This window comes from Pelophylax lessonae (assembly GCF_965119305.1).
Source record: "Pelophylax lessonae genome assembly, chromosome: 1".
Taxonomy (NCBI): Eukaryota; Metazoa; Chordata; class Amphibia; order Anura; family Ranidae; genus Pelophylax; species Pelophylax lessonae.
The window spans coordinates 381,636,313-381,653,521 of record NC_138768.1 but is presented as its reverse complement, the minus strand read 5'-3'; the positions used below and the strand labels follow the sequence as shown (position 1 = coordinate 381,653,521).

General features: G+C 50.3%; 1 protein-coding gene across 1 annotated transcript in view; it reads right to left on the bottom strand.

Moving 5' to 3' along the window:
- The window catches only part of UHRF2 (ubiquitin like with PHD and ring finger domains 2), a 184,195-nt gene that overhangs the window by 51,214 nt on the left and 115,772 nt on the right, over positions 1-17,209 (bottom strand). Inside the window, exon 6 of the mRNA XM_082265164.1 lies at positions 16,929-17,115. Within this exon, the coding sequence (XP_082121290.1) occupies positions 16,929-17,115 (187 nt within the window). The remainder of the gene's footprint in view (positions 1-16,928; positions 17,116-17,209) is intronic.

Genomic DNA, 17,209 nt, shown 5'->3' with positions numbered 1-17,209 from the left:
GTGGAGTACCAGATACGGAGACCTGCAGGACAAAGCCGCCAGCTCCGAAACTCTGCGAGCCGAAGTGATCGCCACCAAAAAAGCGACCTTCTTGGACAACAGAGGCAACGAGATCTCCCTGATTTTTTCAAAAGGAGCATGTTGTAACACGGACAGGACAAGGTTCAAGTCCCATGGAGGCAAAGGCTCCCTCCTAGGAGGGACCAGGTGTCGCACCCCTTGAACAAAGGTGCCAACCAGAGAATTAGACGCCACAGGGCGTTGAAAAAGAACGGCCAGAGCAGAAATCTGACCCTTAATCGTGGCCAACGCCAAACGCTGGTCCACGCCCGTTTGAAGAAAATCCAACACTCTCGAAACCGAGTATGAGCGAGGGGAATACCCCCTGGACTCACACCAGGCAAAATAGGCCTTCCAAGCACGGTAGTATATTTTCCCCAAAGAGGCCTTTCTAGCATTGATCAAAGTATGAATGACCTCCGGAGAGAGACCCCTATCCTTCAGGACCTCGATCTCAACAGCCAGGCCGTCAAAGCCAGCGACTGTAAAGCAGGATGGAATATCGGTCCTTGAGACAGAAGATCTTCCCGTAGAGGCAGACGCCATGGAGCGTCGACCGCCAGATTCACGAGGTCTGCGTACCAAGACCGGCGAGGCCAGTCTGGCGCCACCAAAATCACCGTTTTTGGTTCCGAGGACAACCTGCGAAGGAACCGGGACAGCAACTGAATTGGTGGGAATGCATACACCAGCCGATACTGATGCCACTGAGCCACTAACGCGTCCGACGCGTCTACTGGAGGATCGCGCGTCCTTGCCACGAACCTTCCCACCTTGTCGTTCAGACGAGACGCGAACAGGTCCACATCCGGAAGACCCCACTTCGCGCACAACATCTGGAAGACCTCCGGGTGGAGCGACCATTCCCCCTGGTCCAGAGTCTGGCGGCTCAGATAATCCGCCTGCCAGTTGTCCACCCCTGGAATGTGAACTGCCGTTATCGCCGGGACGTGCGTCTAGGCCCAAGACAGAATGTCGGCCACTTCCCGAGCCGCTCGAGCACTCCTGGTGCCCCCTTGGTGGTTGATGTAGGCCACCGCTGTGGCATTGTCCGTCTGAACCCGAACCGGACAGCCCTGAAGCTTGTCCGTCCAGCGTTGAAGGCAAAGATTTATCGCCCGCAACTCCAGAATGTTGATCGGAAGGGAAGATTCCTCCTCCGACCAAGTTCCCTGGGCGGATAGAACGCCCAGAACACCACCCCAGCCCGACAGGCTGGCATCCGTGGTGATCACCGTCCACGAAAGCGGACGAAAGGACTTGCCCCCCCGACACCGCCGGGGACCGCAGCCACCACAGAAGAGTGCTTCTCGTGCGAGGACTCAACGATATCTGAAGATCCAGAGATAGTGGTCGCCCGTCCCACCTGGACAGGATCTCCGCCTGGAGATCCCTCGTGTGAAACTGGGCGAATGGAATCGCCTCGAAAGCCGAGACCATCAAACCTAAACACCACATGCCCGTCCGAAGGGATGAGCACGGAATTTCCCGAAGGGATCTGACTTCGTCCTGAAGCGTTTTGAGCTTGTCTTCCGGTAAGAAGACTCTTGCCTGAACCGAATCCAGAATCATACCCAGATAGGGAAGACGAACCGACGGGCACAGCGTCGATTTTGGGAAGTTTATCGTCCAACCAAACTCCTGCACAGTTTGCATCGTGACGGACAGGTCCTTCACCAGACCCTGACTGGTCGCAGACCGAACCAGAATGTCGTCCAGATACCCCAGGATTGAGATACCCTGGGCTCTCAGTAAGGCCAGAACCGGTGCAAGCACCTTGGTGAAAACCCGCGGAGCCGAAGTTAGACCGAAGGGTAACGCCACGAATTGATAATGATCCTCCGCAATGGCAAAACGAAGGTACCTTTGGTGACCCTCGAAAATGGGGATGTGTAGGTAGGCATCCTTCAAGTCGATGGAGGCCATGAATTCTCCTGGAACTAGAGCAGCCACCACCGAGCGCAGGGATTCCATGCGGAACTTGCGAACCCGCACAAAGCGGTTCAGAGCTTTCAAGTCCAGAATTGGACGTACCTTGCCCTCCTTTCTGGGCACAGTGAACAGATTTGAATAAAACCCCCGAAATCTGTCCCGATGAGGTACCGGAACCACCACTCCCTGAGCCCGCAGGTCCTGCACCACCAGGTGCAGATCCCGCAAACGCTCCGGAGACAGTTGAAGGTTTGAGGGAAAAAACCTGTTCGCCGGCCGAGACAGGAACTCGATCTTGTACCCGGATCGAACGATCTCTTGAACCCACCTGTCCCGAATGCGGGCCAGCCAGGGTTGAAGAAAACCGACCAAACGTCCCCCCACCCCAGAACTGGGTGAGGGCGTCCCTTCAGGCCGCGTTGTTATGGGCAGCGGAACCGGACTGGCCGGACTTCTGCTTACCTGCCCACGGTTTCTTTTGGGAGCCTTGACCCTTGAAGGGTTTGCCCTTATAGTGCAACCGAAAGGCACGAAAGGACCCCTGAGGGGGCCTAAACGAAGCGTGCTTCTTACCTTGAGCGCCCTTAGCCTTGTGAGATTGGGGCAAGAGCGTGCTCTTACCCCCAGAGATCCCCTTAATCAGCGTATCCAGTGAGTCGCCAAAAAGACGAGATCCCGAATAGGGCAAATTAGCCAAAGTCTTGCGAGACGATTGGTCCACAGACCAACATTTTAGCCAAATCAAACGGCGTGTCAACACCGCCACGCTGTGCACACGTGCAGCCAAAGGAATTACATCCAATTCCGCATCACACAAATACATGACCCCCTGATGGATCTGATCCACCATTGCCAAAGTCGTCGGCGGGGCAGAATCAGCCACCAGGACGCGCCTGAGTACCTGCGTCCAATCCGCGACAGCCTGAGCTGCCATAAGGGAAGCAAAAATAGCTTTCAGCATGGAACCGGTAACCGAGTAAGTATGACAGGCAAGAGACTCCAGTCTCCTGTCCGTAGTTTCCCGGAACACCGGGGTATCCTCTGCCGGAATCGCAGTAGATTTATTCAAAACCGCCACCACGTGATCCACCGGAGGCGGCACACACCAACGTTCATCAGTGGCGGGTGTGAAGGGATAACGCAGCTTGAACCTACTCGGCACAGCAAAAGGTTTCTTTAGATTGCGCCATTGTTCACTAACAGCGCGCTGAAAATCCTCAGTACAAAGAAAAACCTGCGATGTTTTGCGCCTCCGCTGTGTCCCATAAGAAGCCAGAACGGCAGGTGACACGGTTCATCCTGTAAATGCAGCGTTTGTTTGATAGAAGCAACCAATTCATCCATGATTGCAAGCTCTTCAGACGAGCCAGGGGGAGAATCATCAACCCCCTCAACCTCTGCATCCCCCTCCGACCCTGCAAAGTCCAGGGACGAACGGGACCCCGATAAGGGGACCCCAGCCATAGCAGCCCCATCACCTTCGCCCTCTGAATCAGAGGAGATTGAAACTCTGGGCCGTTTAGTGGATTGAGCAGCCACAAGCATTTGCACCTGAGCAGCCAGGTTAGCCACAACTGTGGCCAAATCGCCCCCCTCAGGGGAAACAGCAGCAGCCCCTTGACCACCCAGCAAAGGGGGAGGAAATTTGCTTTCCTGAGAATCCATGCCCCCAGAAGTGTGTAGGAGAAAAAAAGGGTAACTGCCCCTTTAAAAGCGCGGCGAGTGCAGCCCACCGCTCACACACACCTGCACAAGTCGACCCCCCACAGGGAAAACTACAAACGTAGGCAAGGACACAGGACTAAGGAGGATAAAAACCTGGAGAGATCACTGCTGCTGCTGTATCGATCGGTGTGCCCAGGGAAAAGGAAGTGATGTACCAGAAGCCGCTCCTATAAAGCCTATGGAAGGCTACAAGAAAATGGCCGCCGGGGGAGGAGGTAAAAGCAGTGCTACATGAGGCCGGAGCGATCGCCGCCAAAATGGCGGCGTTTGGCGCCAAAACCGCCGCTCCCAGCATATAGGAGAAGCCCTCATAAGCCTGTAGTTAACATTAAAATGGCGGACCGCAGCAGCGGCCGCCGCATGTTGCACAAAACATGTACCACAGCATGCCCTACAACATATAGCATGTCACACAGAGAAATCACACAGTTAGTAACACAGAACAGTGTATCACAGCCCCCCTCCTTGCAGCCCACAGCAGCATCCAGACAGGGAGTCCCACAGTGTGAACAGACATGCAGGGTTACACAGTCCCAGACTGACACCCACCAAACAGACAGGTCCCCACACAGATTACACTTACCTTCTGAATGGCGTGGGGAACCTGCACAAGCGATCAAGCCACTGCACATGTGACAGGGAGAGTCGCAGCCAAGACGCAGTAGAACTGCGGTGCGAAACCGCATGGCGTCCAGTGAGGCAGCCACCTCACCACAGCATCCCTACAGCGAACAGGGATGGGTCGTTCACATATGCCATGATAAATACCTGACTGAACGCTCGATGGCAGGCTGGGAAGCCACTGGCCCACAACCTGCGACCAGGGGGGCCAGCCCGAGACCCAGTCCGCATGATACTCTTCATCAGAATAACTAACTAATGCTGACAAAAGTAACAGCTAAGTAAAGAGAGAGAAAAAAACTCAAAGAAAATCAAAAAGAAGATAAAGGCTGAGACAAAATGCCCCAGCACAGAAACAGCCTGCTAACTCCTAACAGCTAGTCAATGAAACTGAGGTATGGAACAGGAAGCAGGAGGGTATTTTCTGAGGGGACCACCCCCTGGGGGTGGGATATGTTAAAAGCTTTAATATTGACATATTCTGTTGCCTAGCTACTCCTACGGAGAAAGGTCAATTACCCAATTGTGACGAATATGAAGAGGCGGCGACTGTCGGAGGACGTAAGAGAAAACATGTTTTACCAATTATTTATTTAACGACCTAAGCAAAAAATATGCAACAGATTACCACTTTTTTTGCAATAAATATAGGCATACTGTATACAGCCTTTAAAGAGGAAGGTTTATTATTTTGTGGCAAACATCATAGTTTGCATGAATAATAGTTGATGGGCAATCACCCAGGGTAAGAGGGAGGTCCCCACTCCTCTTCTTCTAGGGTCCCATGTCTAAGGTGTGGAAAAGGTCTGAAGAGGCGCTGACGATGGGGGGTGGGGGGGGTTGGGGGGAGATTATAGAGAGGGAATGAGAGAGAGCGAGAGAGAACTGGGGAGGGGCTGGGGAGTTGCGAGCCTTTTAAAATAATTCCGAAAAACCAAAAACACAGCCAACATAAGACCCGCATCTTTAAGCTCATTAGGAACGCAGAAAAAAAAAAAAAAAGTTGGCCGACCATGTATAATTCCTTCCACTCCCATTATGTTTCAGTTATGTCAAAAATCAGTATGTCAAAAAGCAGTATTCAAAGTAAATCACAAAACAGAGGGGTTGGACCAGTGTCCCTTAATGAACTCAAAGACAGATTTTACAAAAGTCCTGTTTTTTTTTTTTTTTTTATTGTTCATTAGGGAGCAGAGGATCCGAAGCAAATCGGAGGTAACTAACATTCAAAAGCAGGGCAACTGCAACATAACAGACCCATAAGGCTACAGTCACACTGGGGATTTAGGTGGTGCGAACTGCAATAGTAAGAATCTTCTGAATCCTGTTGCTGAGAGCGACAAGGTGCGGCAGTCTGCACGGCCAGAGATTACCTGCGATGACCACTGGTTATCGCAAGCTGTGTGGAAAGCCCCGAATAGCTGCAGCCGCTGGTGATTTGTCATTATACTGAACAGGGTTGCCGGCTGTACCTAGCTGCTCACAGAACAGCAGAAATCAGAAGATTCCTGCCGATGCAATGTGCACTAGCCTAGATCGTGAATGCATCCTGACAGTGCAAACACCGAGGGCAGCCTCCAGCTCAAAGAGCTGCCTAAAAGACATTGCAACCAGGTTTGTATCAGCTGAGGCTTGGTAGAACTTAGGAAGCAAATGAATACATTTAAGACTGAGCCCCTGGACACCACGTTCTTTTGTTCTTTGGAATGGGAGGTCTGGGACAAATGCAAGGATATCTTTTTAGGATCAGTGGCGGGTCTATACATTTCCCAGTTTAAGGCTTTGGCTTACCTTACAACCAGTGACATCTGTATTAGTTGTCTAAAAAAGCACCAAAAAGTTGTAACCCGTCACAAGGCATACGTAGTAAACATTTTTTGCATTTTCGTTCTGCACACCAACGTTTTAGCCAGTGTTTTTACGCGCATTAACTAAAACGAGCCGTATGCAGGAAATTAGATGGACAATATCCAACCGGCCAGGGAGAACAAGGATTTGGAAAGCGCCTCTAGAAGTTGGTCAACCCACACCTTAACCAGTTGCCGACTGCGCACAGTATATTTACTGCGGCAGTCAGCCCCGGGCAGGCAGAGTGACGTAGGCCTACGTCGCTCGCCTGTCACCGGGTTTTGAGCCAATAGCGGGCGAGCGCACGCCCGCTGAGGCTCGTTCACGGAGGAGTGCGGGCGTGTGACCGGCGGACCCGATGTCCGCCGGTCACACTACGATCGTCGGTAGAGCGGGAGAAAGGCGGAGCGGCTTATGTAAACAAGCCGCCTGTCATTCTCCCCTGTGTAAAAATGGAGATCAGACGGTTCTACTATGTAGAACCGTTGATCTCTGTTTTTACACTAGTAGCCATGTCCCACTACAGTTAGAATCATGCCCCTAGGACACACTTAACCCCTCCCTGTCCAATACAGTTAACCCCTTCCCTGCCAGTGTAATTTTTACAGTAACAGTGCATATGTATAGCACTGATTACTGCAGTAATGTCACTGGTACCCCCAAAAGTGTCAAAAATGTCAGTCAAGGGTCCGATCTGTCCGCCGCAATGTCGCAGTACCTCAAAAAAAAAAAAAAAAAAAAAAAAAAAAAAATCGCAGATCGCCGCCATTACTCGTTTAAAAAAAAACCCACCAAAAATGACAACAATCTTTCCCTTGGTTAGTAAACGCGATAACTTTTGCGCAAACCAATCAAAATACGCTTTTTGCGATTATTTTTACCAAACATATGTAGCCTAAAACAAATTGGCCGAAAATGTTAAAAAATTTTGATTTTTACATTTTTTTGGGGGGGGAATTTCATATAAAAAAAAGTGCAAAAACTGAATTTTTGTAAAATCTTACCGTAAAATTCCTTTCTCTGAGTCCTCCGACAGTCGCCGCCCCTTCCCAAGTCTTCACCAATGGGTATTGACCTTTGCTCCGCAGGAGTAGCTAGGCAACAAGAATTGTTAATAACAAAAGCTTTTAGCATAGACACACCCCTAGGGGCTGTCCCCTCAGTCAATACCTCCCTGCACCAGCATTCCCAACTCAGTTTGGTAGCATAGCAGTAAGAGTACACAAAAACCCCAAAAGAGGGGCGGGGGCGGCGACTGTCGGAGGACTCAGAGAAAGGAATTTTACGGTAAGATTTTACAAAAATTCAGTTTTCTCTTACGTCCTCCGACAGTTGCCGCCCCTTCCCAAGTCTTCACCAATGGGACGTCCCAAAGCAGTGTAGACCTGAGGGGTGGGAGACGCAGCCGCAGAAAAGCAACGCAGTACCCACATCAGAGAAAGGAACCTTACACACAGTAAGAGAACCAACTGGGCAACAGGAAAAACGTGCTCAACAGGAGCAACAACCCAGGAAAAAACAAGTAACCCAGGGGTAAAACACCCCAACAGCCAAGGACCCAAAAACAGGGGTCCCTAAGGCACTGCCGCACTAAGAACTTTACGGCCAAAGGAGGCATCAGCTGATGCCTGAACATCCACCTTATAGAACTTTGAGAAGGTGTGAACGGACGACCAAGTCGCCGCCTTACACACCTGGGCCACAGAAGCCTGATGCCGGAAAGCCCAAGACGTACTCAAAGACCTGGTATATAGCTTATAGCAGACGGCTCACGAGGTCTTATCTGCAGAGGATGTCCACGCCGAGGTGAACAAGACGAAGGTAAGCATTTATCCTTACTCCCACTATACCCAGCACGGCTGCAATTTGAGGGGTCTTTGTATTTGCACATTGGATACTCATGCATGTGATGTATACATCGGCTGATGGTGCTTGTTTGCCTTCCAGGATACCTTCACGTTCTAACCCTTACTGTATTTTATACTGCATGATTTCTATTATCACTTACTTCATTCTTTTATTATGTCAATTACTTTGACTGCAATAATGTAAGTCTTTCTCTGTTCCACCTGTGGCTTTATGATATGGACACTCATAAGGTTCAATATCAGCAACACCGATTGTATCAATCTTTATTAGACAACTATTTTTACTCTTATTTCTATTATACGAGCTTTGCCATATCTGCTCAGGTGATATACAGATTGACTGCCTTGTAATTTCTATGGTTATTTATCCTATGGCATTCCACATGATCTCCACCTGTCCTTTTCTGATTATCACGCTCACTTATGCCTTTTCTTCATGATACGCATGTTTTACATATCAATCACTTATGGTCGTCCGACCTTTCCTTTGCATCACCACCAATCACTCCACCTCCCCCCTTCCCCCCTCCCCCTCATTGCCCAGCTCTGTCCACTTATATTTTTTCCCCTCCAGGAGAATTTCCACGTCAGACAATTACCCTACTCTTTACATCATACTTACCCTTTGCCACGAATATAATGTACTCTACAGAGGTATGTGAGAAGTATTTTCCTCTCTGCTAACCAACCTCAATTTGCCTTATATCATTCACATTTGAGTTCTTATTCACTTCTCCTCATTCTATCATTATTTCAGTGATATTTTGGGATTCGTTTGAGTGACATTATTACTCTCAAGTTACTTGGACCAGTGACGGATCACTGCGGTGCCCTCGATCCGGTCAGCTTCCGCCAACATTGGTCTATTCTGTTGCTTTTTTTTCCAATGAATACTGTTCTTGTAGCCCCTGACATCCTCTCATCGGTTGACACCGATTTTAATCGACAGCCCAGTTGCCCCTACTAAGAAGTTCCCCTTGTGGTTGACATTGTGTACTGAACCCTGGTTGACCCCTGATGAAGGGTTTGTAACCCGAAACGCGTAGGGTCGTGTCCGGTTCATCCTACCAATGACACCCAAGGGTCTTCTGTACGGATACTGGTCTGTCAACACTTGCAAGGTTTTTTAATTGTGTGTCTATTCTTTTTTAGACATATACGTTGTATATAAAAAATTTTTGTGCTTTATGTAACAAAATTGTTGTGTACCCTTACAATTTTTGTATTCTTGTTCAGTGTGCATGTGGCATACAAAGTCCCACACCATTGGGGGATTTTCCTTTTCCTCCCAAAGACCTGGTAGAGTGCGCTTTCACAGGGAAGGGAGGGACCTTCCCCTTCAAGGCATAGGCCTGCACAATGGTTTGTCTGATCCATTTGGCGATGGTCGCAGCCGACGCCGCCATGCCCTTCCGAGGTCCCTCAGGAAGGACAAAGAGGGAATCCGACTTGCGAAAGGATTTTGTGGACGACAGGTAAACCCTGATAGCCCGAACAACATCCAAAGAATGCAAGGCAACCTCCTTCGGATGCTTAGGCTTTGCGCAGAGCGAAGGCAAGACAATGTCTTCATTAAGGTGAAACTCCGAGATCCTTTTCGGAAGAAATGATGGGTTGGGTCGCAAGACCACCTTATCCTTGTGAATCACCAGGTAGGGAGAGCTGCAGGACAAAGCCGCCAGCTCCGACACCCTGCGAGCCGAAGTGATCGCCACCAAAAAGGAAACCTTTTTGGACAACAGAGACAACGAGATCTCCCTGATCTTTTCAAAGGGAGCCTGTTGTAACACGGGATAGAACTAAGTTCAAGTCCCATGGAGGCAAAGGTTCCCTCCTAGGAGGGGCCAAATGTCGCACCCCCTGAACAAAGGTGCTAATCAACGAATTAGAAGCCACAGGGCGTTGAAAGAGAACGGCCAGCGCAGAAATCTGACCCTTAATCGTGGCCAACGCCAAACGCTGGTCCACTCCAGTTTGGAGGAAAGCCAACACTCTGGACACCGAGTACGAGCGAGGGGAAAACCCCCTGGACTCACACTAGTCAAAGTATGCTTTCCAAGTACGGTAGTAAATTTTTCCTGAAGAGGCTTTTCTAGCCTTGATCAAAGTGGGAATGACCTCAGGGGAGAGAGACCCCTATCCTTCAGGACCTGGCTTTCAACAGCCAGGCCGTTAAAGCCAGCGACTGCAAAGCAGGATGGAATATCGGCCCTTGAGACAGAAGGTCTTCCCAAAGCGGCAGGCGCCACGGAGCGCTGACTGTCAGATTTACGAGGTCTGCGTACCAAGACCGGCGAGGCCAGTCCGGTGCCACCAGAATCACCGCATGCTGTTCCGAGGCCAATCTGCAAAGCAGCCTGTACAGAAGTTGAATCGGGGGGGAAAGGCATACATCAGACGATACTGATGCCAGGGCGCCACTAACGCGTCCGAGGCGTCCGCCCGAGGATCGCGCGTTCTTGCCACGAACCTTTCCACCTTGTTGTTCAGACGAGACGCGAACAGGTCCACATCTGGAGAACCCCACTTCGCGCACAACATCTGGAAGACATCCGGGTGAAGGGACCATTCCCCCTGGTCCAGGGTCTGGCGACTCAGATAGTCCGCCTGCCAGTTCTCCACCCCCGATATGTGAACTGCCGTTATCGCCGGGACGTGCGTCTCGGCCCAAGACAGAATGTCGGCCACTTCCCGAGCCGCCCGGGCACTCCTGGTGCCCCCTTGATGGTTGATATAGGCCACCGCGGTGGCATTGTACGTCTGAACCCGAATTGGACGGCCCCGAAGCCGGTCCGTCCAGCGCAGAAGGCAAAGCTTTATCGCCCTCAATTCCAGAATGTTGATCGGAAGGGAGGACTCCTCCTCCGACCAAGTTCCCTGGGCGGACAAAACGCCCAGAACACCACCCCAGCCCGACAGGCTGGCATCCGTGGTGATCACTGTCCACAATAATGGACGAAAAGACTTGCCCCCCGACACTGCCGGGGACTGGATCCACCACAGAAGATCCCTTCTGGTGCTTTGTCTCAACGAGATCCGCAGATCCAGGGATTGCGGCCGCCCGTCCCACTCGGCAAGAATCTCCGCTTGGAGACCCCGCGTGTGAAACTGGGCAAAGGGGATCGCCTCAAAAGCCGAGACCATTAAACCTAGACATCTCATGCATGTCCGGAGAGATGAGTGCCGGTTGTCCCTGAGGGACCTGACCTCGCCCTGAAGTGTCCGAAGCTTGTCTTCCGGTAGGAAGACCTTCGCTTGAACAGAGTCCAGAATCATTCCCAGGTAGGGAAGACGAACCGAAGGACACAGAGTCGACTTCGGAATGTTTATGGTCCAACCGAACTCCTGCAGTGTCCGCATCGTGGTGGACAGGTCAGTCACCAGGCCCTGACTGGCGTTTGACCTTATCAGGATATCGTCCAGATACCCCAAGACAGCAATGCCCTGTGCTCTTAACAGGGCCAGAACCGGCGCCAGCACCTTGGTAAAAACCCGCGGAGCCGAAGCGAGACCGAAAAGGTAACGCCACGAATTGGTAGTGATCCTCCGCAATGGCGAATCGAAGGTACCCCTGGTGACCCTCGAAAATGGGGATGTGTAGGTACGCATCCTTCAGATCGATGGAGGCCATGAATTCCCCCGGACTCAGGGCAGCCACCACTGAGCGCAGGGATTCCATGCGGAACTTGCGAACCCGCACAAAGCGGTTCAGAGCTTTCAAGTCCAGAATCGGACGCACCTTGCCCTTTCTGGGCACAGTGAACAGATTGGAGTAAAACCCCCGAAATCTGTCCTGATGAGGCACCGGGACAACCACCCCTTGGGCCCGCAGGTCCCGCACCACCAGGTGCAGATCCTGCAAGCGCTCCGGAGACAGCTGAAGATTTGAGGGAAAAAATCTGCCCGCCGGCCGAGAGAGAAATTCAATCTCGTAACCAGATCGAACGATCTCCTGAACCCATCTGTCCCGAATGTGGGTCAGCCAAGGTTGTAGGAAACCGCGCAGACGTCCCCCCACCCCAGAAACGGGTGAGGGCGCCCCTTCAGGCGGAATTGGCATGGGAAGTCGAACCGGACTGGCCGGACTTCTGCTTACCTGCCCACGGCTTCTTCTGGGAGCCTTGGCCTTTGAAGGGCTTGCCCTTGGATTGCGACCGAAAGGCACGAAAGGACCCCTGAGAGGGCCTAGACGAGGAATTCCGTTTACCACGGAAGGACTTATGCTTGTGAGACTGGGGTAAGAGAGTACTCTTGCCCCCCGTAACCCCTTTAATCAGAGTATCCAAAGCCTCGCCAAAAAGGCGAGATCCCGCGTAGGGAAAATCCGCCAGCGTCTTGCGAGAAGATTGGTCGACCGACCAACTTTTCAGCCATATCAGACGACGGTTCAGTATCGCCACGCTGGACAGGCGCGCAGCCAAGGGAGCTAAATTCAAGTCCGCATCACACAAGTACATGACACCCTGATGGATCTGGTCCACCATAGCCAACGTGGTAGGCGGAGCCGAATCAGCCACCAGGGTGCGCCTGAGCATCTTCGTCCAATCTGCAACAGCCTGTGCCGCCATAATGGAAGCAAAAATAGGCTTCAGCATAGAACCAGCAACCATATAGGCATGACGGGCAAGAGACTCCAGCCTCCTGTCCGTAGGATCCCGGAAAACCGGGGTATCCTCAGAAGGAACCGCAGTAGCCTTGTTCAAAATGGCCACCACGTGATCCACCTGAGGCGCCACACACCAACGCTCGTCGGTGGAGGGCGCAAACGGATAAAGCAGTTTAAACTTACTTGGCACAGTAAAGGGCTTCTTTAAATTGCGCCACTGCTCATTAACAGTATGATGAAATTCCGCAGGGCAGGGAAAAACCTGCGCTGATTTTCAAGTTCTCTGCATTCCAAAAGAGGACACCCTAGCAGGAGGAGTAGGCTCATCCTCTAGGTGCAAGGTATCTTTAATGGAGGCAATCAGCTCATTCATGAGTGCAAGCTCTTCAGGCGAGCCAGGGGGAGAAACATTAACCCCCTCCACCTCTGCCTCCCCCTCAGACCCCATAAGGTCCAAAGATGAGCGAGACCCCGAGAAGGGTACGCCAGCCACAGCGCCCCCTGAATCAGAGGAAATGGATAACCTGGCCCTTTTTGCGGATCGATCAGCCGTCAGCATCTGCACCTGAGAAACCAAGGACGCCACCACCGCGGCCAGATCAGCCCCCTCGGAGGGTGCAGCAGCCCCCTGGTCCCCCACCAGGGCGGGGGGAAACTTTCTATCCTGAGAATCCATGCCCCAGCAATGAAAAGGAAAAAAAGGTACTGGCCCTTTAACACCACGGCGAGCGCAGCCCACCGTACACTACTGTATGCACCGACCCCGCAGGGATAGATAACACTGAGCAAGGAATGACAGGACAAAGAAGGTAAAAACCTGGAGAGAGCACAACAGGCTGCTGCCACCGATCGATGTTCCCAGAGAAAGAGGAAGTGATGCAATAGCTGGCTGACTGATATAGCCTATGAGGCTCCGCAAACATGGCCGCTCGGCTGAGGCTACAGGAAAATGGCGCCGACTTGTGCTCGAACGAGCGCGGCCCGCCAAAATGGCGACGAATGGCGCCAAAACATGGCGCTGTACAGGGACAGGGCCGGTCACAGCACATATGCAAAAAAAGTGGCGGAACGCAGCAGCGGCCGCCGCACAACACATGTCTGTACCTAAATCTGCACCCAGAGCATAACTTAAAGCAGAGCAGGATGGCCCCCCCTCGCAGCCCACAGGCAAAGCAGCCATACAGGGATCTGACAGGGAGCCCGCATTTACACAGACATGGGGGGTTCTACACAGCCACAGACTGACACCCACACAGAAGGTCCCCCCACAGAAGGTGCTTACCGTACCAGATGGCGTGGGGAGCCGTCTCCAGCGACAAACCGCTATCAAGGCAGACAGGGAGTGCCGCAACCAGGACGCTTGTGGACTGCAGCCATAGACCGCAGCATGGCGTCCAGTGAGGTAGCCACCTCACAGGCAGCATCCCTGCAGCGAACAGGGATGGGTCGTTCAATGTGCCAGGGCAAACCTAAGCTGAACGCTCGATGGCAGGCTGGGGATCCATCTGGCACTCAGCCCCGAGATCCAGGGCGGCCAGTCCGAGACCCAGCTCCGCATGAACATCTTCATCCGAAGAACCCTAAACTAAAGCTGACAAAATAACAGCTAGTAAAGAAAAGAAAAATACTTTGGAATAAAATCAAAAAGGGTAGAAGGCTGAGACTGAAGCCCCAGCACAGGAAAGCCTGCTACTCCTAAGCTAGGCAAGATCAAACTGAGTTGGGAATGCTGGTGCAGGGAGGTATTGACTGAGGGGACAGCCCCTAGGGGTGTGTCTATGCTAAAAGCTTTTGTTATTAACAATTCTTGTTGCCTAGCTACTCCTGCGGAGCAAAGGTCAATACCCATTGGTGAAGACTTGGGAAGGGGCGGCGACTGTCGGAGGACGTAAGAGAAATATTGTTATTTTTGCAAAATCAACGCTCTTTTTTTGTTTATAGCGCATGATCCAAAAAAAAAAAAAAAAATCGCACAGGTGATCAAATACCACCAAAAGAAAGCTCTGTTTGTGGGGAAAAAAGGACGTGAAATTCGTTTAGGTACAGCGTCGCACGACCGCGCAATTGTCCGTTAAAGTCACGCAGTAAAAAAAAAAAAAAAAAACCCTGGTCAGGAAGGGGGTAAAATCTTCCAGGGCTTAAGTGGTTAAAAACACTGGGTCATGCTCAATAGCAACAGTTAGTGCTTTATATAGATAGGAAGGGGAAGGCCACCATGTTCTGAAACAGCTAGTAAGGTAGTGATTTTGTTCATATAAAATCTAGCATAGTATCAGAAAACCCTCCCTGGATAAGGCAGAAGAAGGATCCATGGTCTTGAAGGAGCTAAAAGATGACTCAGAGGAAAGCGAGTTCAAGCAGGTGACCATGATCCAGGCTATCGGTGTCTGGCCCCTGAGGAGGGACATGGCAAGCTGCCCCATAGCATTAGATTTAGGCCTCTTACACACGATACCCCCGTTTGATCATCTCCTTTTTCAGCCGTAAATTTCAGGCGTATTTGTCTTAGTGAAATGCGCACATTTTCGCACATATGCGTTTGTGCAAATTTGCGTCTTTTCACGCAAATGTATTCTCTCGTTCTTCTAAAATATGCAAATTAACATTTTTCAGATCAACAGTTTGTTCGTGTGCGTTCATTTGTTCGCAATTGCGCATATTTGGTGTAAATTACTGTCCAAAATTGCAGATTTTTCTATTTTTTTTCTTACTGAAGAATGCACGACGCTCATTTACGCGCCTGTGTTTATAGGCACATTACAATGAATGGGCTGTATTTTAGCTCAGAAAAAAAAAAAGCTGTACTGAGATTTTTTAAGCTGCATTGTGCAAGAGGCCTTAGAGCTTAAAACCTAGGGATGTCTTCCTTTACTCTCACCTGCTAAGAGTGGGAAAGGTATAAAATGGCCTGAGGTAACCAAGTCATTGTAAGCCGCAACAACTGTGTTTATACTGAAAATGGAGCAGAGCCAGGAACTACCGCACGCTGAAGGCAGGAATAGATGGTGCAGTGTGTGTGTGACCTAGCAGTTAGTGAAGCAGCACTCTTTTCTACTGCATAAACCCTTTGCCACAGAAACTGATAGAAGAGGCAGAAACAGTGGTTTCAGAGACAGAGACTTACTAGAATTGTGAACATGGAGAGCATTCTGCAGCTAACAAACTCTGTACTGAGGGACCGAAAAGTGCCACATGAGAGTCTAGTGCCCCAAGGGTCACATTCCAAGTTATATTTACCCTGTCCATGGGCTTGTGAGTCCTCAGGGACTGGGCCAAACCAGGGGCTGTAGTCCATATTTCCATTGCACACGTTCCTGGAATGAGCTCTTAAGGTACTGGAGCGACCGCCAGCTGGATACTGGAACTTGTACGATATGCAGATATTCGCCAGCACACCAAGGACCATTCATTTTGTCCAAACTATTTTTATTAAGGAAAGATCACATCACATCACAAAATAGTGTAGTGCAAGGCCTCGGAGCCATGCAGGACATCTTTGTCAGGCATGTTGATCATGACGAAGGGGTCCTGCGTGGCTCCGAAACATTGCACTACACCATTTTGTGAAGTGATCTTTCTTTAATAAAAACTGTTTGGATGAAAATGATGATCCTTGGTGTGTTGGCGAATATCTACATACACCAGTGGCTGTGGCATGGCCCCTGAACCCAGGGCCCAGCAGAGCCCAGTGCCCAAGGGTCACATTACAGCCAGGCCATGTATCTTTCAATCCAGCATGGTCTGGGTTCTGGCCTTCAAATTCAAAAGGAGGATTAGCCAATCCAGATAAGGGCAGATAATTGCAGCAGTATTGGTGAATAAATATTTATGGAAGAAAAAAAATGGCTTAAAAAAGGCAAAAAAAACTTTTCTCGAAAAAAAAAAAAGTAGGTCCACACTCTAAGGACACTAGCAAAAAAGTATTAAGCATTGTGGGGGTAGGAGGGTTTATACCTGGCTTGTTTTATTCACCAGTATCTAATTCCTCGAAAGACGGCAGTTTAACCCAATTGTCTCAGATATACTTCTCATCCTGTGTCCCTTATTGATTCATAAAGAAATACATTTTCTGCATTTTAAGTGCACATTTATGAAGTAAAAAGGAAAGGTAAAGAATATTCACTTATATAGGCTTCAAACAGACTTTCCAAAAAAAAAAACAGGGATTATATTTTGACCTAGAACTAGGTTTAAACCAGGGACATCCAAATGCGAGATTGCCCCTGGAAACTAGTATAACAGTCAACTATTGTTCTGAAAATACATACCAGTCTTCATCTTCAGGTATCTTTGACAGCGGTGGGTTTAGGCAGTAAATGTGGTAGGCCATGTTACACTCGTCACACAGCAGCTGCATATGGGCATCCTGCTTCCCTCCACACACATAACAGGAACAAAATCTGCATTCTGCTTCTGGGTCTGCTTTGCAGTACTTACATTCAGGACCACTCTTCCCTGTAAAATTAAGGGGTGAGCAATATCTGTTACCTGGCCAAACAAGGAATGAAGTGAGAGGTTCTAGATGCAGTTTTGTGACTTGAGATGTTTT